We start from the raw sequence: 26,885 nt of genomic DNA on the forward strand, positions 1-26,885 counted from the left end.
ATATTCAGAAGATTACACAACACATAACAATCAAACATTAACACTTCTGAACAAAGTCCAACACACATTCCTGCCAGGTCGTTGACTGTTCATTTGCTAACCAGTCACATAAGCAGATTAGTTCTGTTCTGCAGCCAACCCCTTTGTTGGGATGTTCACATGAAAATACTAATGCAACCCAGCTTTTGTATTGCTAGCAGAATTCTGTTTAAATCACAATAAGCTCGAAGATAGCTTTTTTGTTACATGCTTGAAAACATATCTTGGGGGGGGAAAGTAAATCTTAGATTATAAAACATGCTTTTATTTCTTGTGTTCTGTTTTTTATATTGTAAAATTCTCAGTTTGATACTACATGATGACACTGTCAAGCAAATAATTTTGTATGGTCATTGCAACTTTTCCTATTTTTCTACAGTTCATTCATAGTATTATTCTAAATAAATACCAGCAGAGTTTAGTATGAAACTAAGCACCAGAACATTTAAATATCCTCAAGGCAGAAATCACATTTTCTGATTGTACAAATCTAGCCTCATGTGAACTCATACTCACAAAATTCCAGCTTCCCCTCCTCCCCAATATTTTGCTGTTAAAATCATACATGCTCATTCTGTATGCATTTTTCTACTCCTGAGGCTATGTTTGCATACCTACTACTGCATGTGTTGCAGAATTTGTTTTGTCAAAATGGCAGAGGCATGGAGTTTTGCTGTCACATTTCATATTGCATCTAATGATGATTAATAACATTTTCTTGACTGCCAGGCCATTAGCAAGCTGTACTGAATGCTAGCAGTCTTCTTATTTTGCTCCTTGCATTCCCTAACACATTTTTTGCTCCCTTTTTCAGGCAAATACTGATGGAAACCACACAGATGAATCCTCCATATCCAAAGGACCTTATTTTAATATTATTCTTAGCAAATATTGCCTCTGACACCACCAGCATGTAGAAGCTACAACGAAAACATATCTCACATTCAGTAAAGAGGACTGAATCCTACTCAATACTTGATTCAGGAATGCAGGCAGCACTTGGAAACAGTTTACAACTAAAGTACATCAGAGATCAATCAGCAGCAACATGATAACTCTTGCTATCATGGAAAGACTGATAAATCAGTAAAACACAGTTGCAGCATGCACAAGTCAAACTTCCAGCACACACACGGTCCCTCAGAAGCATCTCTACGCTAGGACTGGATGTCTTCATTATTTTAAGCCTACTTCTCCATTCACTTTTCCCCTCCAGTCTGGATTATTGCTGCAATATTCACCACATGCCGCACAGTCATACTTTGAGAACTCCATTCTTCAAAGTGTCTCTGCTTTACAGGACTTAACTCTTTATAAACACTACCCAAATGCCATTTTTCCCCTCAGTGCTGTAAATAAGCACTAGATTTTGCTCATCTGAAGATGACCAAAGCCATCTGGAAAAAATACTGACTGAAAGAATTTAAATCACCTTTCTGATACTACAGCAAGTACTGAATTCTCCACTGAACTTAAATCTCATTTTAGGAAAGTACAATCAGCAGGTAAGAGCCTATGAATATAGCTTTAGCAGCAGTTCTCTCACAAAACCAAGCTACAGCACACATGCAGATCCTCTAGAACACTTTAAGCATCAAGAAAGTTAAACTGAAACAAAAAAATATTTCCTTGTACAGCAGAATATCTAATCCACTTATGGAGAGAGAAAAATAAAATGCTAACATGGCCTAATAAGTAAAATAGTCACAAGTTTGCAACAGCTGAAATAAAAACATGAGTCACACCACAACACTGAGTTTAGATTAATTTATTATCAAATTTATGTATTATAGGTCCATTTTTATTTGTAAAGGCTATTAGCATACTCATACTAGCAACTGGCAGGGCAAAAGGCCAATTTCTGGACAGTCTTCTATTTTAATGAGGTTTTGGTTTTGCCATCCCACAGTCAGTCTGAACTACAACTATTATCTTTTGTACCATTTTAAGCAACAACTTTCTGTAGAAAACTTCACTCATGAGACAACATACTGGAAATGTTCTTTGCATAACAGTTCTCTTCATATTGATCAGATATTCTAATTTATTACTCAGAAAAAAAAAAAAAAAAACAATTAAAACAAGCCTACAAGGCACAATATAAGTCTTCAGTGTTATAGTTAAATCTTTAAATGTGGAAGGGAATCTATGCTGCATAATGGACCAAAGCAGTAGAAATGGGTGTACAGTATAAAAACGAATGACTGATCTTCATACTGAAGTGAACATATATTTATCACTTCCAAACTGTGCAATGTTTAAAGTGTTTGAAAATAAGATTCCTTTGTGTAACTTGATTTTTTGAGTACTTAGTGAAATCCTAGAGACAGACACTGAGCACCATGTTTGAACACTGGGAGGCTGACGTTAAGCTTTACAAGAAGTACAATCATACTAAAAGAGAAACTCCAAAAGTTTTATTAGGATTTCAACAGACATTGCAAAAAAATATTGCATAATGATTGAAAACATAGTATTTTAAACAAAGTAGCAATGTGGTATCAAGTAAAAGAAAAACTGGAACAGCTGTCTATATATGCTGTAAGGAAGATGTACCAGGAAGGGGATACAACATTTTTAAAATTGAAGGGCAAATGTGAACAAGCCACATTTTCATAGACTATATATCACAGATGTTTTACAAACTGCATAGCAGTATAAAAAAAAGTTTTTATCCTAACTATATTGTATTCCTGCATTTGGAGCGGTTTACAAGGCAGAGATTTTGTTTACAACACTGGTATTTTAATAGCTCTGGATTCTCATAAAAAATAAACTAATTTAACATAAAAGCCTGTATCTACATTTGAAAACAAAAGTGCATGTATTGAGAAATAGTGTTATTTCTTAAGAAGAACACCAAGTAGTTAAAAAAATCATTTTAATAGATCAACAACTGATGACACTTTAGATGTAGAACTGCACTGTGCTACAAGCAAGATTCTATCAACGCTAGTTCCTCTAACTTAACACCCTCTTCCCCCAAGCGACCTTGACACACACCTGCCTACCATACTTACCAGGGTTCTGGGTAGTTACAAAGAACGCCAAGTACCAAAACCACCACCCTGCTGACTAAAAAATACCAGTAACCCAAAACAGATGTTTTAAAGTAGATTTAGCCATAAACGCAAGCATAAACTCCTCAACATTCAGGATCCTTCCAGTCACACAACCACTTTTAAACACCGGACAGCAGCAGCAAGGAGCCATTAGAGCTAAAAGAACAGAACTGATGAAAGTCTCCCTCCTGCCACATATGAAAGAATTTGTGGGTAATGAGCATTTTACCAAGACAACAAGCATGGGGGTAGGGTGTGTGTTTAAAATCCCTACCTAAAACGCAGTTGATGTAGTCAGATTTACACATGAATCTAGATACTCCTTTCCAGATAGCTGTGGTAACAGCTAAGAATTATTGCAAATATTGCTAACTTCTGTAGAGGGTTTACTCTCCTTTCCTCTCTCCAAACAAAATAAACAAAGAGAAATTGTGGAAAAAGAACATGTAGTTTGAAGGCCAAGGCTGTTTAAGCTCTTCTAATTCCAACTCATGGCACTGTAGATTTGATTTTTTTCTGGGCACCTGTAGCACTCTGGATAGAAGGCAGTGAATGTTTAGCTGGACTGGACCCAGAATGGGAAATGCACAGATACCAAAGTTGCGAACTGCAGCCAGAGTAGCCATAAACAAGTGTCCAGTACAGAAATTATGAGTAATAAATTTAGCCATTTTTGTAAACATCTCCTCGTTACTAATCTCTTATTTTGTCCTATAATGGAAATACAATCTGTATTTCTCTGTTCCAAGCTCTGGTCTGTTTCTGTTTTAGTTTTGTGGCACAGTTGCTAAGTGCAACAGGCTACAGACACCAAAATTAATACACAAGTTGGAAAGTCGGTTCAAGTTATTACAGATTTGCTATACCAGGCCATTTTTCATAGCATGTCTTCTCTGTTCGCAAACACTTTGTGAGATCTTTTATTACGGAAGACTGGAAGCAAATTGGAATTGTTTGCTTAACAGATGTGGTTGAACATGTATTTCTGATATGCCTTATGCAATTAACAAATTATGTCTCATCTTATGAAGATGATACATTTGCTATATATGCCAGTAATTTAAAATGCTCCTCAAAAAAAGCAGCATTTTTATAGACAGATTAACAGAAAAGGAGACAATATATCTCACAACACCACAGAACAAGTAAAGCTGCTTCATTAGCTGCATTATAAATTCGTAACAGTTCATCACATACTTTGAATTTCTGAATCCTCAAGCAATTTAATCCTCAGCCAACTGCAGGACAAGGAAAAACATTTTAAATTGTTATCATTGTAGGTGCAAGAGCAGAACTAGTATTCCATGTTTTTAGCTCTAAAAGTTTTGCTCCCAAAAGTGAAGTAACTTGTTAATAGTTCAGAAAAGAAATAATCATTGTTGACATGTCAAAAGAAAGTTGTACTAAAAATTGAGCTGCTTTAAATCTGAGTTTGCTTAGATTGCTGCTAAAAAAAAAAACAACGAACAAAAACTTCAGAAAAAAGCTCATCCTAGATCACCTGTCAACTAGGAAGAGCACTAGAACACTGATGTAATGAGAAAAGACGTGCTTAAAAGCTGTGTTTGAGATCTCTATTACAAAGTTTTGAATTCTTCCTTATCTTTCAAATATTTGGATTATAATTTGTTAAAAAAAAAAAAAAAAAAAAAGACCTAATACAGAAAGTACAATTCAGTGTTTCCTATCTAAATGTGCATACCATTTGGAGGCCATTTTTGAAATGTTGTCAACAGCAACATGGGCACCAGTGAACCAGAAAACACACCTTAGGATTTTGTTCTTAAATTATATAAGTTAGATAAAACTACCCTGTCCAGCAAGTTCCGAATTTTTCAAACATTAAGGCAACTTTCATTACTTTCCAGCTAAACAGTATTATAAAAAATAAATGTCACTTCAAACTTTATATACACAGTGACAAGAGTAGATTTAGCTAGAAAGTATCTTTAGTACATTAATAAAGTGTCACATAAGATTACCGAGGTTATATCAGGTGCTTGAGTGTATGTGCAATTGGAGTGGTTGCAATATTTAAAGTACTGGTTTCAAAACAGAGCGCAGTGAACGTCCTTCTTTAGTGAGTTCTCTTGTTACACACATACATGGCAGTGGAACAGCCTCCTCTCTTCTCTCTACAGCATTATAGCTACATTTCTTCAAGTGGTCAGCCATGCTTACGATGTCAGCAAACTTCCACTCATTCACAGTACAGAAGGCTGTACTGAAGCGCCAAACCTAGAAAATAAGTTGCACTTAGGCTCACAATGTTTTAAGGTACCTGAACTCAGAGCAGGATTTAAATCCTTATGCTGTAATGCTTTCAGGCAATGCTTTACATCTACTATAAATGATACTAAAAACCAGCATGACCAAAACATACAATGCTAAATGTTGTATTATCAGTCTCTGCCCGAGTCAGATTCCAAGTCAACTCTGAACACTGGCAAAAAAAGACAGGCAGTAATTTTACCATCTACAAAGTAGATGCAATCAGGAGTTAAATGACTAAGTATTGCATGACCAGTCACAACAATCATTCTGAAATGATCAGTTTCTGCAATTCTAAAGGATTGCTGCAGATAACACTGCAGGTCAGGGGAGATTGGGATGGTGAAAACTGCACTGTACAAAGGTCACCCAAAGGTTTTAAGAATTATTTACATCCTTAAGGCACTCAATATCATAGCAATGGACAGGATCTCAACAGGATAGCAAAAATTAAAATTGCTGTAAACAGCGTAAGGCAAAAAAAGCAAACTTTGTAGGCAACTTTTGCACTTTCATGGAATATTGATATTAAAGAGTAATCACCTAGTATTTATAAATCTTGGGAAAAAGAAGTTCATTTATTTAAATCAAGCAGAAACTAGACCAGCAGTACTTCTAATTCTTCAAGTGTGGAAAAGACTGAACAAACCTGCTATCAATTTTAACAAATTGCTGTTCTGTACAACAAGCTCTTTCTTGAAGGGATATTGCATCAAAAAAACAGGACTAACAACAGTGATCAAGGAAAACATTAAGGCAAAAAGCAGAGACATGACCAATTTAACACTTTCCCTTTCACCTTCAGAATTAAATAACTTACCTTTTCTTTTATCTGCCAGGAACTTCTATCTGCATACCTTCTCTTCTCCCATAGTAGTATCACCATTCCACGTGCTTGAAGCAAGCTTCCGCATACATCTCTCATTAAACGCGACACTCTGGAAAGCTGACATAAACTAAAACCATCTAGAAAACTAGCAATGTGCTGCAGAACCTCAAAAGGTAGAGTACTCAGATGGTCATTGTGTAGTCCAATTAAACAGCTTTTTGCTGGTTCTACTAATACTGTGGAAATACAAGGCTGAACTCCAAATGACCGTAAGTGGCGGTCATGAATAATTTTTGCCCCTTGTGTTGAAGGGCAAAACCTTCGTTGAGAGTATGTACACCCATAATATGCCAAAGGACACCTCTGCTCCATCCAGCCGTTAAGGCCAGCATGAATGTCACCATGCACATTCTTAAAATGCGATGAAAATTCATTCCTCCTAAACAACTGTCCACAAACAAATGTAAACATTGAACGCTGTTTTGTTTGGTATCTAGCCACATATTCCAATACCAAATCCAGTCCAAGGGTCTGGAATGGACTTGGATTTGAGAGCTGTGGGTTGGCATGATCACATGCAGAAGCTGACGCTATTTCCCCCACCATGGTATTCGTGGCCAGTATAGCAGATGGGAGAGAAAACGTTTGGGTCCCAAAGTCAATGCGATACACATCAACAGCACGACTTTCTGATATCCCTCTACCGCCGGGAGAGTCTCCTAGGCAAAACAACAGAGCTGCAGTGATTAGATCAATCCCTTGAAGACCCATAGGATCTTCTGTTATCTCCAAATCTGATGTATCAACAGCTTTGTCTTCTTTTAATGTAGACCAATAGTTGTTAACAATGAAGTTGTATGATCGATGCCGTAAAAGGGAAAATGCATCTACATTTCTCAATCTTTCTTGCTCCACTTGTCTTTCTAACATTTCTTCTTCATTAGCATTATGGGGAAGTAGTACATGATTAACACTGCCATTAATTAAGTGATCAGCTGATACTACTTCTTTAAGTTGTGCTGTTACAGGGAGGGAGCTGCAAGACTGTAATGCTTCATCATCATGAGAAGCAGTACATTCACCATTTGCTACACTGGATGGTTTTGAATTAGATACACCAAGATCTTCATTCTGGTCCAACACCTTTGAACATTCATTTTCTACATGAAAGCCATTACACAAAACCGAGGAGTTATTGAGGTTTAGATTTAAGTCATGTTTTTGCACTACATCATAATAAATATCACTAGAACCATTTTGCTCCATTTGTGAGTTTTGACTCAGGCTGTCAAATTTTATCCCCCCAACTGCTCCTATGTTATCTTCATCTGGATATTCATGGTCAGACTTCTTATCCTTAATAATGCCATTAGAAGCTTGCTCTTTAATCTCAGTATCTTCTTCAATTTCCTGTGGTGAATTGCAGAGGCTTGAACTTAACATATTAATGTCCCTTGTAGCAGTGTTCAGGATATCCAGAGCAGCAGCTAAACTCCTTGTTGTTTCTACAGTAGCTTGATAAAGAGCACCATAAGACTCTTCATCTACAGGCATTAAACCATTTGAATGCACTGTATCTGGGGCACTTGATTTGACAGAGGTTTGCTCTCTGGATTCTGGTATTTGATCACCTGCTTTTGACATCATAGTTGCTACTTTAAGTGATTCTAATAACATTCGTTGGTCTTGAAGGGCTAAAGCCATATCTAGTTGCTCCACTTCATCAACATCTTTACTCAGATTTTCGTAAGATTTTCGGTCTGCGTAACTGACTGGCCATCTATTCCACTCCATGGTACAACATACCACACTTGCAGGACAAACTTCTAGATGATCAGCAATTTTATTTCGGGCTACTATGAAGGGACATCCAAAGCCACTGTTCAAACAAGGCACTCTTTCAAGTGGACATAACATGCGGTGTTCCTCAGCTTTACATGAGTGAAAAACTGCTCCACAAACCAATGGGCAGCCAATCAGATCACAGGAAATGCCAGGCTCTGGTCTGGTCATACAACGACGGCTGACACAGTTCACACAGTGTAAATGTTGCTGATGTTCCTCCATGACTGTAAATCCAATTCTGAGTAAAAAGAAAGGAGACAGAAGTACAGAATGTAACTCAATATTGTTAATATTTACTATTATTTGCAGTTTTTCATCTTCTGCATGTACAGAAAGATATATATTAACACAATGTGAGCTGATCAGTAGCCATTTTAAGAAAATGTGACATTTTATGTCAAAGAAATGGTATTTAAAGGTTCACCTGAAAATTAAAGATACGCATTTACCAGAGTTCAAGACACAGTCCATGCATTTATTCACCAGGTATAATACATGCAAATTAGGTAAAAACGCTGTATAGTCATCCCTCTGGAATAGCTCTTTTCCCCTTCCCCTTACAAATGGAAGACTCAATGAAAACAAAATATTGTTTTTCCCCTACTGCTTCTGTGGCCTACTACCTAAAATCATAAACCACACAGTTTTACAGAGTAAGGAGACAAAATAAAGGAAGCCAGATTCATCCTCATCTCCAGCTCTCCAAATGAAACAGAGGCAACCTATTCCTTGATCTGCTTGCTACCATCTAAACTTCTGATGCCCTCCTCATGCAGTTCTGTGGAAAGCAATCGGCAGCCCTCAGAATGTATCTCGGTTCCCTGTTGTGTCCCATTGTCCCCTGTTCCATGCTTCTGACAAAGTCCTTTACAACAGCTCTTCATTCTTCTTCATCCATAGCCTATAGCTCCTCCCTTATTTTTATAGTAGCTACTGCCCTAGGGTAGCAATTATACTATGCATTAACTAAGTCCTCTTATTTCACTGAAATCTTTTACATAAAACTTACTGCCCAACAAGGTCTTATCTATACGTCCAGTTCAACCCACAAAAGGTGAATTTTTTAATGCATCCTACACCTGTACTGATAATACCAGCAGTTCTGAGTGTAAGGGTATCTCAACAACTCTACAAGACCAAAGAGCAATAAAAATCCAAACAAAACTCACTGCATAATATTAAAACGTACTGACACAATCAAAAAATTCAATCCTTTGTGGTGGAATGGGAGGAAAAAAAAAAGAAAAAAAAAGGCAGGGAGGAGGGATGGGGTGAAGGAGAAGAGAGTAAACTTTGCGTCTTTGTAACATACTTGGAGAAGCTCTGGAACTGTCATCAGCTGGAGTGCAGGCTCACACAAGTGACCAATCTCTTCCCTATGCTCCAACAAACTCCTCAGAATTGATAGCACTAGGGAGTGCAGTTCAGAAAAAAATCAGAGAATGACTTGCACAAAGCCAAATCTCAAAACACTGTGTCAAAAATATATTGCTCAATTCTATCTTTTCCTCACTTCCCACCCTCCAGCAATTTCCTTGAAAAATAAATGCTTACAGAATCTAAACTGTAAAAATAAAACTGCTTAATATTATTCCTTTTGTTCAAACTGAATGTAAGAGGAAACAAAATTGCCTTTTAGACTCTTTAATTAATTTAAAGCATTTAAATAGAAATCTATGTGACACTTCACTCACTCGTATTTTTTTAATGCTTTGAAATTCATACCAACTTTAAGTAGCATCATCCCCCCTCATCCATCATAATTTGGATAACTCAAATATTTTAGCCACCCACTCTCCTGAACACTTCTAACAAAGAAGCATATGTGATACACTTAGCAGGCAAAACACAGCTGAGTTTTCCTCACCTCACCTTAATGTTTATATACCTAGTAAGATTTGAATAAATTGTCAAGTGCATCAGTTACTGAACTCAGTGACTGACTGACTGGATAAACATTTTATGAAACCCTTCTGGCACATAACTTGTTTTCAGCTTGCATATTAAATCAGATAACAACTATTGCAAAGAGTTGAAATGTTTTCAGTAAAGAATTAAAATGAGAAAATTGACTTATCTGGAGATATTTTTACTTCTTCCAGCAAAGCCCTCTCTATGTAATTCCTGCCAAACACAGCAGTCTATCTGTTGCTAGACCAAAGAAAATTTCAGACTTTTACATCAATACTGAAACCAAACTCTAGTTTTCCTTAAGTCAACAGGTAAGCAGAGATCAAAAGGAAGCTCTTAGGTTATGTGCGTATTTTAAAGTGCTTAACACAAAATGGAAACAGCCCTGACAAAGACAATTGCTAGTTCATAATGAAAGAGCCCTCACAGAGCCTAGTCTGGTATCACTAAGGCTTAATTTAATCAGTTATCCATAAATATGTTCAGTGGTTTCAACGGTTTTTTTGGTGGTTCACTTTTGGGATTCGGGTTTTTTGGGGTTTTTTTTTGTTTGTTTGGTTTGGTTTTTTACTTACTTTGCAAAAAGCTGTGTGCCCTGCTTACTTTTAAGATGGCCAGAAGTGAACCACTTCTGGAGCAGAAGCCAGGTGTGTTAGCTCACACACTGCTATGTTATGCTAGCACTGTTCTATTGCTTCTAGGCCAAAGCTGGCCTGTATACAGACAGCTCAGAATGCAGTCAACTGAGCTCGTGTTTGCCTGCACCATTTGTGTAAACATACCCTAAATTAGTCAACCATCATTAATTACTACCTTTAAATAGCCTATGTGAGCTTACACAGAAGAACATTCTATGAAGACAGTAAAACATCCTCCTCCCTACCACACTATCTTGGTCTTTACAAGTCAGATTGTGAAACCAGAGTTGCATGATGATACTGGCTTTTCTCAGGCTCCTGGACTCCTTTCAGATATAAGCTAATATTCATCAAAACTTAATGACTTCATACAAGCAAATGGAATTTTGAAGTGTGGAAGACAAAGCCTGACCAAAACATCATCTATCACTAACAGACAGTACAAGAAAGCCAGAGCAGACACTAAAATACCATGTTTTACCAATATGTAGATGCTAATTTAGTTCTATTAACAGATGTCTGTAATTGTTTTTATGAAGTTATGTGTGTTCCATTAAATAGCTCAAGTAACCTGTTCTTTCAGTTTCCAAAAATACAAATTTTATTGGTCACTAAGAAGTTTAATATTAGTTTGCCATTCCTCTTAAAATTCAAATCCTTTGACTCCTTAACTAAATATGTAATTGAAAATATCTTTGGACAACAGTAGGCCATCAACAGGACATTCAGTAAAATTATGTGTCCTGCTTACAAGCCTTAATTTCACAGCACCTGCTGCAGAACTTCAATTTACTCAGAATGTCACATTTTATTTATAGATTACTACAAAGTCCTTTCATATATATATTAAATGTCCTCTTCTGCATTTTTAATTTTAATACCTGGGCTTCAAGCTCAACAGCTGTTTTGGGCAGTCATGAGTTCCTGGACTGTTTAAACTAGTTAAGTCTTTTGATATAACCCGATTATCAAATTGCAAATCGTCCAAAGGCTAAAAAAAAAAAAAAAAAAAAAAAAAGAAAATAAGACCCTATCAAACTGATGAAATAAATGGATAAGACCTCAAGAATTAGCACATTCATTAATCTACAAATGGTCACCTCATTTTGTAAGCTAACTTTCTGAACCATGGAACTTAGCACCTCTTGGATTCATTGATTAAAAGCATCCACACATTAATCATTTTCCTTTGAAGAACCATAACCAATATAACAGTCGTACTACACCCTCTTCCTAAACATTGCCTTGTAAAGGAAAAAACTGTTGGGTAAAGGGGAGATGAAAGAAAATTCTTGCTGAAGGTAACAAAGTGCTTTAATTTCCTCCAATACAGAGAATTTAAAGAACTAGCAAAGTGTCATTACTGACCTGAAGAAAAACCTTGCCATTAATATACGTATCAATAACATGTATTTATGCCCCATTGTGTTCCTTGCCACAATTTGGTGAGAAGATAGTGTCGGATCAATGACCATAGCAAGAATGAACAGCTGTCCTTTTCTGATTGTGTAGTGTCAGCAAGTAACTTCAGTTCATATGAGATGTTTAAGTACATGCACTTGACTGTTACTAGCAGAGAGACCTAAAAATACATCCCGTTCCAGTGAGGCGACCACTGCTCTCAGAATTTGTGCAATCACTTGATGTTATTGTACATACTATACAGTCAGCTGACCAAAACAGCCAGAACATGCTTTGAAAATCTATCATAATTAAAAGGATTAAAATTCCAGCTGCTACAGGCACATGATTTTCAGTTGCTGTTGTAACACAAACATTAAAATAGCATAAGAAGGGTTTCAGTCACTACACAATATTTCAGTTGCAAGTGAGAGCTCTCTCTTTCTTCTATGCCACAAAGTATAAGGAGCTGTACTTAGTGTTATCAAACCCAAACTCTGCTTACTTACTCTGCCTATATGAATTCTCTGGTCCCAATAAGATATGCAGTCACAGCAACTGTTGCTGTTCCTGGAACCCTCTATTACTCAGCTACCTGTTATTCACCAAACCTATGAAGCTCAAGTATCTTTGAGACTCTTCCTTTTCTCAAATTTGACTAAATAGGCCAACAGGTTCTTAAATTACATGTTCAAGGAAGTAGAAGAGACAGACACAAGCAGTACTACAGGTTTAAGCTCCCAGGAGCATCCAAATCCACCCACAAGCTGCCAAATATATGCAAAGCATTCTAAAAAAAAAAACCCTTTTGTTTTGGAGATTGTAGAAGAGTGCCAGATTTCTAAATCTTCCATCTTTTACCCAAGTCTGGCTAAAAGAGTGACTAAAAAGTCTGCAGAAACTTTCAGAGAGCAAATGGCCAAGTGAGAGTCATTTAAGTGATAGGTGGTTAAAAAAAAAAAAAAAAGAAAGAAATGGGGTATGGAAAAATAAGGCAAGAGGTAAAGAGCAGTATAAATAAAAAAATAAATTAAAAAAAAAAAAGCGCTGTAGAATATTCTGCCAAAATAGAATTGCCAGCACTAGGGATAATTATTGAACAAGCTATTTGATTTTTCTATATCCTAGCATGCATGCTTTTCTTGTCATCCCTGTCCTGCACAAAAAGTGTGACCATTTTTATACCTAAAAAACCAATACCTCAGTCTATTACTACAGTAGCACGGTCACATTAACTTTCTGTTATTCAGGTTATGCTGCCTTTTTGGGTCCCTTTTTGGCACCAACATCCCTATACTGGTGTTTGGGTCGACTGGTTTGAGGTGGTTTTGACTTCACTAGTTTCAAAATAATCAGTGAAAAACATGAACTGGAGGTTCACACACCACTTCAACTGGTAAATGGCAAGTGTAACCACTAGTAGGCATCCCTGCTTGAGGATGCTCTAACTCTGATCCTCAAGATTCTACAAAATCTGAGGTTAAGCAACCCCATCCTGAGGCTTCTCCAAAGCCAGTGAAGCTTTTTATCCTCATATTAGGGAGCTTGGTTCCTCAAATCCTGCTTAAATGTCTTTCCATAGCATTGGGAAGGCCAGAAACAGGGACATAAGGTGAAGTTAACCTAATGCTACACTAATTTCCAATGACTCTAAAATGGTAAATTCATAAGAACAGACAACATTACAAACTGCTAGTCATTAATGTGAAACAACATGAGTAAGAGGTGACTAAAAGCATATGCTTCAGTTGCACAGCTAATAGAGTAGTACATGTGACCATAATTTAGTATTTTAAATACTAGGCAATTGGTCTTTTTTTTTCTCCTCTGATTTGAAAGAGAAGTTCCTGACAGGAACTTTATGAAGCCTTATATTTTTTACGCTAATTTGCGTCACACAGTGGAATTCTTTCCAACGCCACACAAAATCTCAACCTTACAGGATACAAATTACCGCCCCATAGCGTCAGGTTCATCAGGACAGCCCTGAATTCTGTTACAACAAAGCAGATCAACAAAGTTAAAACTACATCCAAAATTTTTGGATAGATGAGTTTTTACTGCATTCTCAAACATAAATTCATCTACAACAAAGAGCGCATCTGCTGTCCCAGTAACGACTGCACATATTTGACATGCTAAAATGAGTCTATTTTTTTGTTAATCACATAACACAAGAAGGAGCTTCAATTACCAAACTACCATACAAGTAGTACGCTACTACTACCATTATCATCATAAGTCTACAGCAATTTGTATGTATTACATGAGAGCAGCAGAAAAAGGTCAGGTCCAAAACATAGCTTCTCATTGCAAAAACTTCAGAGAGATACATACTTCTAGAAAGACTGTAGTTTTAACTGTGATCTAGCATTGAAAAAGTATATACTAACTGCTTTTTGAAGTGTAAATTATACATCTACCTCAAAACCAAACCAAGATGACTTCTAATTACAGCAAAAATAGTGAGCATTAGAATTATAAGGAAGCAAACTTTTTATGTCAATCTTATAAAGGAAAGGTTTTCCATGTCTACTCCTGCCCCAAGCACCTTATTACAGAAGCTGCAAGAAAACAAAAACAAAAAAAAGGAAGAACTTCAGAAGGGGAAATAACCCAAAGCAAAACACTGCTTTGACTGAAGTAGACACTCCATCAATGCCCCATATATCTTTGTTCCATTTTAGAACAGAAGCTCTGATGGAATGACAGAAAACTTTCTTCTCTCACTAAACTTTGTGAGTGTTAAAAATCAAAACCAAACCTACGAGGCTTTTCCCTAGAGTACTTTTGTGACAGATCTGCCATGCGTTCTTGTCTCCTTGACACATTCCCCAAAGAAAACTGAAGGCTTCAGTGTGCCTTTGGTCACACTGACTGACACAGGACAACCACACTAGGAACAGCTTCACATACTGCATGGCTCAGGCACAAAAGCACTCTACCTGTTGAGATGGTGACAGGGCAGAATCAGCTATAGAGCCAGTAGATTTCATGTGTAAAGCACTTCTGAACTTGACCTCAGTCCAACTCATCAACTGCTGCAGGCTCTGCAAGAAAGGAGATCAGAAGTAAGGTTTCATTTCAGGTGTACAGATTGCTTTCCCTATGGCCCAATCCTCTGAAAAGGTCATGTGCTTACACTATCTGGAGCTACAAATGTCAAAATATTTTGCGGGTTTTATGGAAAAATAAACAAGTTTTAAACATCCTTTGCAAGTGCAACCTAAATTCTGTCATTTTAGCTTATAGCTAGCTGTTAGTCACACTCGATGATTACCTATTTATATTCAAGGCTACAATAGATTATTAAAAGTTACTATTCTGACCTACTTCCCTTCATTCTTTGGTTTGGCCTACCAGGAACCACTTAAAAAAAACACAAAACAAACCCAAACTTGAATTAAAGATTGCAACAGCTGGAGAAAAAAAACAAACAAACAAAAAAATCCAAAGAGCAAACAACAAACAATTTAAGTATAGGTAAAATTTGTTTAGCTTCAGTCTTCAGACAGAAGAACTTATTAAGTACTTGCTTAATAGTAAAAAGCTACTTTACTATAACTTCTTCTATGTGTTCACGCTCATGGATTATCATCAAAACTTAACAAAGATGAAACCAAAGTGATATACCCAAAGGAACAATACTATCCTTATTTCCAGATATTGTCTCACAAATCCTTCAGAAAGATAGAAAATAAGCCACTTCTCAGAAATCAAAAACAGAATTACTGCAAAAAAATAATGCATTCTGTATTACAAAAGGTAATTTTAGCCACTTGAAAGAAACCCAAAATAAATCCTTTTTCTTACATAATATTTTAATTCATACATGTTGCCACAGAATTCCTGACCTCTGTATATTTACAGAGAACAGGCCAAAAATCTTGTTAATACACTGCTTCAGGTCTTACTACACAAGTTTAACCAGTTCCCACATCAAAATTAGAAAACTTTAAAGTAAATGGAACACAAGCCCAACTTCTCCACAAGATCCCAGACTGAAATGTAGATCTCATGTACTCTGTACATATAAGGTTATATTTTCTATTAAAAATACACCCTTGATGGCCTGACCACTGTACAGCAGTAGCAGACAGTAGGCAAAAAAATTTAAGACACCCCACACACACATATACTGCACCAGATAATACTGAAGTAGAAAAGATAAAGTTTGTCCTAAAATATTTTGACAAATTATAAGTAGAGCAGAAAGAATAGGAGATCAAGAACAAAGACAGTAGTAACAACTTTAACCTATTCTATTTGCAGGTATTTTACTTTCCTATCAAATACAAGATGTTTTTTGCAGCACCTGTTCAGCTTTTTCCCCTTCCAGGCTGTTTGGCTTTAAAACCAAAGAAAATAGTAAAAAAAACAAAAAAAAAAATCCAGTTAAAAAAGCAAAACTACTTTCTAAACAAAAACCTCACTTATCTCAAACAGCTGATGATAGAAAGCTGGGAATACATCTCAATGAGCATGTTATACCAGCTCTTTAATTATGTTTTTAACTTGAATGAAGAACTAGAAAAAAAGATCTGCACTACAAGTTTGTGTAGGATTTTAAGATGCACAATGAGTCATCAATTTCTGATCTCTAGTATCACTTAAGACTGCTTTTTCAAATGTCAACAGGCTTGATGCTATTACTTTTTCCCTCGAAGACTCCAGCTGAACGTTCCCATCCGAACACATTCCATAGTCGATGACAATAGTGACTCAGCTAAAACAAGGTTTTGAAAGAGCAATTACAGCTACATCAATAAAGCACAGTCCTAAAAAGATCCTGCTTGCAAAGAATCTGTCATTCCAACAGATTTCTGTCACATAGGACTTTTGTGTAAAACTACAGCTTCTACTAGAGATGATTCTAAACAGACAAATACAAAGCTTAAACTTCAACAAACTAAACACCAGCCACCTCCCAGCACCTATGTAACCAAGTCTGAATCAGTTATCATTATTCAACGACCTGCCTGAACCACCTATCTAAGCCAACTAGAACTTTACCTCACTGCACCTCTTGTTCTCATGCCCAAAGTTTAAACTTACCATCATGATTGCACATTAAGAGCTTAGATCAATCTTTGGCATTTGGTAAACAACAGCACAGTCTACTGAGATGCTCTACAGACTGACTTGTACACAGATGTTCTACTACTTTCATGGTATTGTAGATTCAAGCAGCATTAGCAGATCACAACATATTTAAAACAAGACATTAAGCCTCACCTCAGAAATTACTAAAAACAGCAGCTTGCAAAATCAGTCAAGAACCTAGAGCTCCCCTGTAATTTTAATTCTCTTGGCCTGTTTTAGACCAGTCTGTATTACAAGATTTTTTCAGTCTTTTTCCTTTATTCAATATTGAGACTAGATGGTGCCGAGATACTTAGGACAGCCTACATAGGTTTTTTCTGTAACCGTCAATAATGTCATTACTTGTTTATTTATGCTCTTTTTAGGAATGCTTACTCCTTATACAATATAACCATCTTACCATCAAATACTTTCATTAGCTTTATTCTTATTGTGCATAAGGAAACAAAAAGAGAATTGTCACCATTACAATAATCACTAGATAAATTATTCCCTCCTCCCATATCTATATCACTGGATCTCACTGCCAGAGGCAAACAGCATTTGTCCCATTTGGGATAGATCTCACCAAAGAAATAGAGTCTATCAGTATGAAGGAAATTCTGTTATTTTTAGTTCAACTGGACTGAATACAAAGCATAGGTTTGTTACAAAGCTGAAATCCATAGCAGCTATGGGAGTGGAGACTTACTAGTCTCCAAGTGCAAAGGTACTATAAGATACTCTTCAGGTCTTAGGTCAAAAATTGGTTGTCCAAAATTGTAGAGAAATCTTACCAGAAAGTTTCCAACCAGATATTGCTAGTTAAACTAAGCACTTATTTTGTCTATTAGACTTCTAACATCAAAGTAGGAGGCAAGGGAAATATAATCCAAATTTAAGAAGTTAACTGAGTAAAAGGAGACTTTTGTGCAAAAGAACCAATATTTAAGCAGCAAAGTAAAACCCTGCTTTTGGATAGCCTACACCTGCTCTACTGGGATTCCTGTTCTCTAACACCTTCTAACTTTGGAAAAGAGTAAGACAAAGAGCACACAAAAAGTCTGAGCCTGCAACACAACCCAAATTCATCCTTTCAATTTATTTCTTCTACGGATGAAATTTGACCACTAAGGAGAAATTATCCACAAATATTTACACATATATGGACTGGAAGACAGATTAAAGGTGCCAGCACATTTTTCAGTCTTCTAGGTATGCGACTTGCTTACCAACAAAATTTTTTTAATAATATTTTTGTCCTTCAGCAAGAGGGTTGGAGAGAGAAATATCATAAATAAGCATAACAACCTTATCAGCAGGGATGCATGAACCTTAACCCTCCCACGACACAAGTTAAAGTGTATGGCATTAACTCACAGCAGAAGGCAGTGGCTGCAAAAATGATGCTGTTCCTACAGCAGCACAGGCCCAGTTTTGGATTACTAGGTAACACACACTTACTTTGGCATTTTAACAACATAATCAGCCAAAGGGAAAAAAGGACTATGAAAAGCTCCTCAGCCAAATCCGAGTAGAACTTCACAGAACAAAAGCAAACCGTCTCTCCAGCCCACGGGTTTTCTCCCTGGAGAATTCAGAAGACCTGCTGGGAACAACAGTGGCGCTAGAACTTTTAGAAGTGAGGCCACACGACTGTTTAAACATGCATGCTGCTCAACAAGCTGCTGTCATCTCCCTATACGCTTCTGCCTACGACCCCTGGGGTTACCGGACTACAGCTACGCAACCTTCTTTATCTTCATAAAGGAGAGAAAAAAAGGTTCCAAGGCACATCACTAACAGCCATCAAAAACAGCATTGCCAGACGACAAACCACCACCTCTTGTATGGTCTGACACAGCTACTCGAAATACAGGAACGACTATAGAAGGATTTCAGCAATACCTCTGGCTTATTTGCCCTCTTCCCCTCTCCTTCCATGAAGAATGAGACGCTGCGACTGCAGTCTCTACAGTATCGGGCAGAACCCGGCCCGACCCCTTCCAGCGTGCTACCGCAACACCCCGGGTAGCGCTGGCCGCACCGCGGGCTAAGAGGCAGCGGCAGGCTCGCTCCGCCGCCGTCGTCCGGTCCCGACGGCAGCGGGCCCGCGGACAGAATAAGCTCAGGGGCGGGGCAGACGCCGGTCACCCTACATGGCACTTTACCACCGGCACACACTCAGCACCTAGGGCCGCGCGGGGGCCGGGCAGGGAGAACTAGACATGGGTGCAGCAGCAGCACACCAAGCCCCCCGCGGCCTTCTCTACCTCCCAGCCGTGACCTGTCAGGCCGGCGGGGCTGTGACCGAGCCGGCGCCGGGCCCTGCTCGCCCCCGCCGGGCCGCCATTTGTTTATCACCCGGCTGCCAGGCAGCCGACGCCGGCCAGGAGCGGGACACAGCCCCGCCGGGGGGCGCAGGCCCCGGCTCGCCCCGCCAGTCCCAGACAACTGAGGCTCACCCGTCCCCGTCGCTCGGCAGACAGCAGGGCGCGGAAGGGCTGCGGAAGACTGGGCTGCGCCTCACTCTTCCCCCCGCCCGGCTCTCCGCCGCGGCGCTCCGTTCGCCTCTCCCAACCCGGCCGTGCCTCACCACCCAACGGCCGCGCCCCCAACGGCCGCGCGCGCAGGGGCCAGTGAGCGAGCGCGCGGGGCGGGGCAAGAGGCTGAGGGAGCGCGCGGGACACCCGCGCGGCCTTTCTTCCCTGGCGGCAGCTCTTCGGCGGGAGGGGCGAGGACGGAATACCCGGATGTCGCGTGGCTGCCTACTCCCCCCTGTGAAGTCCTCGCATGCGCGGTGGTGTCAGCGATTGAAGTGGGTTCGTGCGCTTCCTTTGGCTGCCGTTGGTGTGAGGCGGGGAGTGGTCCTAGGGAAAGGTGGCTCGCGCTCTGACTTGCTCAGGCGGTGTCATGTTAGCAGGGTTACCCGGTGTGTCCCGGGTGGGGGCACAACTGCTGCCTTGTGTGTGAACAGCACCCTCGGCTCACTTAGGGCCCCATGAGGACTGCGGTGTTATTGTCAGCGTTTGCGTAACACTTTCCTTAATGTGTTTGGGTTATGGTGACCCTGCAGGCTTCTATGTCACTGAGCAAAATGTTGTTTCTTCTGCCAAAAACTTGAACTTGCTCCCAGAGGTCAGAGGTGCAGGGTTTGAGCCTTCCTTTGCAGGTTCCAATTTTCAGACTATGGAAGCCAGCTGGTTAGAAGGCTGTAACTTGGCAGGAGTTACTCAGGGTGTTACAGCTGCGAGGGTCTATATTCCTGATAGGCATGACATGTTTTGCAGGGGTACAGTGTGTTTTGTCATGCTGCGAGTAAAGCAGAAGATACTAGTGTAAACTTCTCACCCTTTCTCTTCCCCCTGAAGTTAGAGACTGTGAGGATTAATTTGTTAATTCACAATAAATAGTATTATTTAACTTCCTGTTGAAAATCTTGCTTGTCTGCACCAAGTTTCCAGAGACATTATTTCCTTGCCATCTGTGTAGATTTCTGTTTGAGAGAAATGATCTAGTTCCAACCCCCCTGCTATGGGCAGGGACACTTTCCACTAGACCAGGTTGCTCAAAGCCCCATCCAGCCTAGCCTTGAACAAAATAATCTCAAAATCTTTTAGGACTTAACCCAAGTTTGGTGAGGAGAAAGTAAAAAGTGCCTGTTGGAAGTTTGGATATTTAGCATCTTAGGAGAGTCTTACCTTTTCTTACTCTAAAAATAAGAGCACACAAAAGGAAGCTGTAAGCCATCATTTCCATGTTAGGTATGTAAGACAAAGCATAAGATTACCTTAATATGAGGCATCATTGCCAGCTCTTCCTATAATAAGCACTCTCAGGTTTGCCCCACCCTTATTCTACATCCTTGATCTTCCATGATCCTGAGGACAGGCCCTTTTTTTTTTTTTCCTTCATAGGTTTGATTACAGGATCAGGACATAATCATCTAGCCAGGTGAGCTCCAGAAGATGGTAGGGATTGGCTCTGTGACTCAGAGAAGCCAAGCAAAATAATTCCATCTGGTCAGCAGGCAATTATATAGATTGTTGGGCACAATCCATGTGGACAGTTGCTGGCTTTCGCAACTGCCTTTTATTGGAAATACCTTCTGCAGGACAGGTGAAATTTGCTGTGCTGCTTATTCTCACCACAATGGAGTATACTCTCCAGCTGAGAGCAACCTGCTGTAAAGTATTAATTACAAAGGGTGTTGCAATGCTTTTGTCTCTGACTCTGTGCCGGGACTGGGCTTCTTTGACAGAAGTGGGGCTTTTTATTTTAATTGCTTCTTTTGACTGAGGAAAATGAATTCCTGTGGCTTGGATTTCTTTTCTCCTACTTCAGCTGAGACTCCTCGGGTCACTCAGTCACTTAGGGAAGAATCTGCTGCTTCTCTAATGCTTTAGTGCATACACTTGCTCATAGTCCCAAACTCCCCCTTCTACCTACCTGACAACCATTCATGAACTGCTATTTAAGGTAATCGGGCAAGCTGTAATCATACAATTTGGCTTAGTACCGTTGACCTGCAAGCCAGAAGGTCTTTGAGGATTCAGTGGGTGAACAACTGGAGAGGCTATTTTCTACTGGCTTAAATCCAGAATGAATGAAACTTCATTCTGATTACTCATAAATGGAAAATGAATGTCTGTGTCTGGTCCAGTATTGTTTTGTACATGACACTATCACTGAACTCAACAGAAGAGTGAAGTGTAAATTGATTCTTGGCAATGTAATTCAGGTCTTTCCTCTCACCTGAAGCAAAGCCTGTATCAAATGCCAAGGCATCTGCTGAGTTGTGCAGATAATCTCCTGTAAGCTGGTACCTGTATGTGAAATAAACCACATTTGTTCGTAAGGTTGTAGAAGGTGCAATCTGTTGCTGTCACTTTCTAATAAATGTGAATTATTTAAGCACTTTCTAGTTTAAAATTCTGACAGTTGCAGTTTTTCACTGACAGGCATTTGTGTCTGGAAATTCATTTTGCATGGAGATATAGAGGGAAAAAATTGCAAATGTTTCCGAAATGCATTTGCAAGTAGATTTACAAATATGTGAGTGTTCGTATTTAGCAGTGTGTAAAAATAAACAGCTGAGATCTGCCCACAAAGCCACATACGCCATTTGCACTGCACAAGTTTGAGAGCAGGATGTTTTCACACAACAGAGACCTCAAGAGAAGTTTTTTGCACCTCCTGGGTTTGTGTTTTCAACCAAGGCCCATTAAGAAATCTCATACTGAGTTTAATGCCTTTATGTTTATACCTTTCCAAGAAAAGCCTCTCTTCTCTAACAAGATACCTCTCCTGTCATTAAAAAGCCCGTAAATAGCATAGGGTCTTGAAGTAGCATAGTAATCAGATTCTCTTTTGCGAATTTTTTTGATAGTAACATTTGATCTTTTAGAACATCTGCAACACGGATTATAAAAGAAGCTGCTGAAGAAGCTCATGTGAATTTTGGGGGTTGGCGGTGGTTTGTCATACTCCATCTTTCTTTAACATGAGAAGGCTTTTCAGTAGGAAAATCAACCTCAACAGCAGGTCAGATGTCTCAATGTCAACATAATTGCCCACCTACCTAGTTATCACTATGAAGGCTGTGCTGGGTGGGTGCCACATACGTTTTATGGAAATTCTTGGTGCTCTGACCCAGGTACTGGGCTATAAATACCTTCAAGTTAATAAATTTTTAATCCTGACAAATTGGACTCCCTTGGTTTGGTATAGACTTATGAAATAACAAGATTGAAAGGATCAATACTTTCTCTGAGTGGAGAAAAATAATGTGCTATTGCATGGCAACTTGTCTGCAAATCTCGTGAGAGGATGCATTAATGAATACATCAATATGTCATTACAATCTTTGAAATGTAATGCCGTTAATGGTTTGAATCAATGTCCCAGGATTTAAGCAGTCATTCAGCACTGAATTCACACAAAACCACCCTTTTCTTAAGACAAAAATGAAAACTGCCAGATGGTGGTTATGTTTGGAGGAGTTTTTCACAGGTAAAAAACCCACACCACAATATACCTGTAATAAGTTACAGTGATATATTTCAGCTATTAGTGAACTTCATTGATTGAAAGGAAATAAAATATTGAAACATTAGTTCTGTGGCATTTTCAACTATCTCAAAATGAAAACCATAAACTTAATGGTTAACTAGAGGGGGCATCTTCTGATTTCTTGTGATAATCTAAACCAAAGACTATGAGAAATTACAGAGAAATCTGCAGATGATGAGGCTATTTCTGAGTTGTGAAACTATGTCATAGTCAGCTGCACTGGTGTAGAAGGTTTCCTCCTCTTAGCTGAAATAAAAGTTCTCCAAAGAGTCCCATTATGATTAAAACTGCTACCAGTTTTACTGCCCCAGGGACTAAGCTGTCAACTGGCAGAAGTCTGGTTTTATCTGGAGAGAGAACAATAGGCAGTGTTTGTTTAGAGAGGAGCCTCTTCCAATGAGATCTAAATGATAGTAAATGATCTTAGCATAGATCAGTTTTCTCCAATTCAAATGGATTTATAAAAAGACCTTTTCTGAAGCAAAATGACAGTACAGAAATAATGGATAGTAGTTCATTTAACTTGGAGAAGGGTTGCTGCACCTGAAACTCTGATGAAACAGTTAATAATCTAGGACAGAGTGTGAGTTGGTACAAAAATTATCTGTGTCTCACCACATTCTCTTTACTTTTCAATTTACTTTCAGTTGTCATTCAGGCAGGAGGAAAGAGTGGGATTGTTAAAAGGACAGTGATGGTCTTGTAAATAAAAGATGCCCAGAATGGTTTTGTGCCATATACACATGCAGGATACAGTCACCTGGGATATAGCACTGCCTCTTGAGGTTGGGGTTGCCTCCAGTCCAAAGTCTCCAGTCTGAAGGGAAGACTTTGCACCATGTGGTGTTGTATCTTTCATTATGGATGGCAGCTAGGCTGGACATCACTTTAGGACTGAATTCTTCCTTAAGCTGCATAGGTTTTATAACAGTGTAATCAGAGGGAACCTGGTGGAGCTGTGTCTAAGTAGTGGAAAGAAGGAAGAGCTGGGCCCTCTGAGGCCACATTTGCAAGGAGCTGTGGCAGTTGTTGACATGACAGCACCAAGAAGACCTCCGTGAGCTTATGGAAAGTTTGGCTTGGAAGCAGCAGTGCTTAGAAGGGTCCTTGCATCTCCTGGGATTAATAGCACAAAATTGGGGTTTAGGGGACATGAAGTTCTACATTAGACAAATAAAAATAACAAAGATGTAACTCATTTATTGGATTTCTAACACTTTGGCACTAACAAGTTCTTTGTATAGCTACACTTCAGCAATTTTTATCTATTAATATTTGTATTTATTCCATATGTTTGGGTACATTCTTATTAGACAGCCTTGCTGTACCACGTGACCTTTCTGTTTTCAGTGATTCCAAACTACATCATTTGTTTTAGAAATAAAGATGCTATTAGAGAGCTATGGTATTTTGAAAGTAAAATATCAGCTAGCAGTGACTCAGGTGATTGGTTCAGAAGACTTACCAAGATTCAGTCAGCCACTGGTGCTTTTCATTTCTTTTAATTTTTGCTTTACAAAAATGAATTGGTGGTGTGATAAATGCCACTTCAGTGTTTTATCTGAGAGGGGAAAGGAGCTGAAGGTCAAGTGATACTACTACAGATGATTGAATTTAGGGGTGCCATGGAGGGCAACAAGGGGAAGCAAGGGTCAAAATATTTACACACAACTGACTGCTATGCAACCCCATAGCTTATTTCTAGCTTTGGCAGCATCATGATAGGGCAGAAGGAGAGTTGTGACTAACTGCAATGCAATTACAGCTGGTTGGTCCCCCAGTAAGCTATCAACTCTATGTGTCTCAAAACTCCTAGGTTTAGTCATTATCACAGCTTACTGACAGGAAGGCATGGTTGCTCCCAGTCATTAGGACAGATGAGGAAGCAGTATATTTATCAATCATACAGGAACATCTGGTTGGGTTCTGCACATACGTGCTAATCCAAAAGAGTACACTGGCAAGCAAATCAAGCTCATCATGATGTGTGTGCATGAGTACATTTAAGTTGTGTGGGTTACAGTAGACTTCAGTTTTAGTCTCCTCAAACAGTGATAAGAATAAAATTTTTAAGCAGTGTCACATTTTTTACTTTAAAAACATACTGGTGATTTGCACCAGGCCACATAAAACTTCTTTATTTCTAATGAACTGCTTTATGAATCACTCTCTTGGAGGTGTTTCCCTGTTGGTCCTTAGCTTTCGCTTAACAGTGCCATAAGAGATCATATGAGTGGGGAATGGAGACAAGTCTCTGTACTCCCATAGTTAGTACCATTCTGATAAAAGAAATGGCAAATTATCAGGCCTGTATGTGCTTCTCTGAAAAAAAAAAAAAAAAAATCAATTCATGCACAAAGCTTCTTGCTTAAAAACAAAAGCTAATAGAGGAAGGAACAGCTCTACCAACTCTGTGGGGCCCCACACACGAACTATCTTCTTTTAAGAGACAGCTCTGACACCTATATATGCAAACCAATACATCTTGTACCCCAGAGACACAAGACATAGCTTGTCCTGCAGCCAAAGCAGGACTATCTGCTACCAGAGAACTTGTAGTGGAACATTTAACTTTTTTGTAGACAGGCTCATTCAGAGTCATTTGAGGTCAATAGTGGCCTGAACCTGCAGGCAGAGACCTGGAGCTATAGACAGCCTGGCTCAGCTTGCACAAGTACAACTATACCAGAGTTCATTTTCTACCACTGAAAATCCATGTAATTCTAGCAAAAAGTGTTTAAGCAGTTTTTCATTCAGAAAGAGGTACTAGCAGTTTGTCTGAGAATTTATTTCTAATCACGTGCTTTTAGTTATACAAGGGATACACTCAGCAAAAGAACAATGAAAGTAAGTTAATGGGGTTTAAAGTTCGGCATTTTATTCTTATACCGTGGGGTTTGTATTGACTCTCCCGACCATACTTATGTTTCAGAGCTGTTACCAGCAGTGCTGGTCATATCGAAAATGGGAAAAGTTACTTGTGCATATTGGTGTGAAATGCTAGGATGATAAAAGACATACTGGAAGGTACTTTAGGAATTGAGCTCAGGCTTGAAACATATATTTCACTTTGTGAGCCTGAAAGTTTCTGTTTCTTGGTCCCTAGTATTTGTAGATATGACAAAAAGAAATACCCATATTTGCTTATGTAGGCTTATATTTCTGTCTACTTTATATATTTTATATAATATCTTTTCATATAAAATTTTTATATATTGTATAGAATTACATAGAATTTCTGTATGTTATATGGAAAGATAATTCTTTGTTTGTCAGAGCTTATTCTCAGATGGAGCAAATTTTCACATCAGAAATTCTGAGTTATGGATTATGTTTTGGTGACTGGCAGCTGCAAGACAACTACTGTGGCTATTTCAAAGAATGGCTAGTGCACTGTTGGTTCTTCAGGATAAAAATGACAGATGTAACATAAGCAGATAAATCAGAGGCAGTTTTGGCATAGCAGTGAAAGACACAGAGCTGTCAATGTGATCTTGAAGAGACCAATTCTACTCGGTAGAGGGTGTTACCATTCATATTGCAATGAATTTAGAAGTTTATGTTTAAAATGAAGTACAGTGACAGTATATTTTTAAGCTATTTGTAAAATCAGCCTTTTATGGTAATTTCCCTAGTTTCCACTCTTTCCAAACAGGCTGATTTCACCAAGATTCTCTGCAAAGAGAAGATAGGCCATTCCTTCAATTAAATGCTTCTCCCTCCAATTACAGATCA

General features: G+C 38.7%; 1 protein-coding gene across 3 annotated transcripts; it reads right to left on the reverse strand.

The window, feature by feature from the left end:
* Positions 1-1,386: 1,386 nt before the first annotated feature.
* On the reverse strand, positions 1,387-19,683 carry FBXO30 (F-box protein 30). 3 transcript variants are annotated; one of them, XM_080615221.1, is made up of 4 exons: positions 19,544-19,683; positions 14,942-15,046; positions 6,193-8,284; positions 1,387-5,339 (listed from the first exon to the last, which is right to left on the reverse strand). In XM_080615221.1, the coding sequence occupies exons 3-4, from the start codon at positions 8,266-8,268 to the stop codon at positions 5,136-5,138; spliced, it is 2,280 nt and encodes a 759-aa protein (XP_080471347.1). In that variant the 5' UTR covers positions 8,269-8,284; positions 14,942-15,046; positions 19,544-19,683; the 3' UTR covers positions 1,387-5,135. The 3 variants fall into 3 exon arrangements, with proteins under 3 accessions (XP_080471347.1, XP_080471348.1, XP_080471349.1); XM_080615222.1 differs by lacking the exon at positions 19,544-19,683 and adding an exon at positions 18,987-19,131; XM_080615223.1 differs by lacking the exon at positions 14,942-15,046 and having other exon boundaries at positions 19,544-19,682.
* Positions 19,684-26,885: the final 7,202 nt, after the last annotated feature.

This window comes from Psittacula echo (genome assembly GCF_963264785.1).
Source record: "Psittacula echo genome assembly, chromosome: 4".
In the NCBI taxonomy this organism is placed as follows: domain Eukaryota; kingdom Metazoa; phylum Chordata; class Aves; order Psittaciformes; family Psittacidae; genus Psittacula; species Psittacula echo.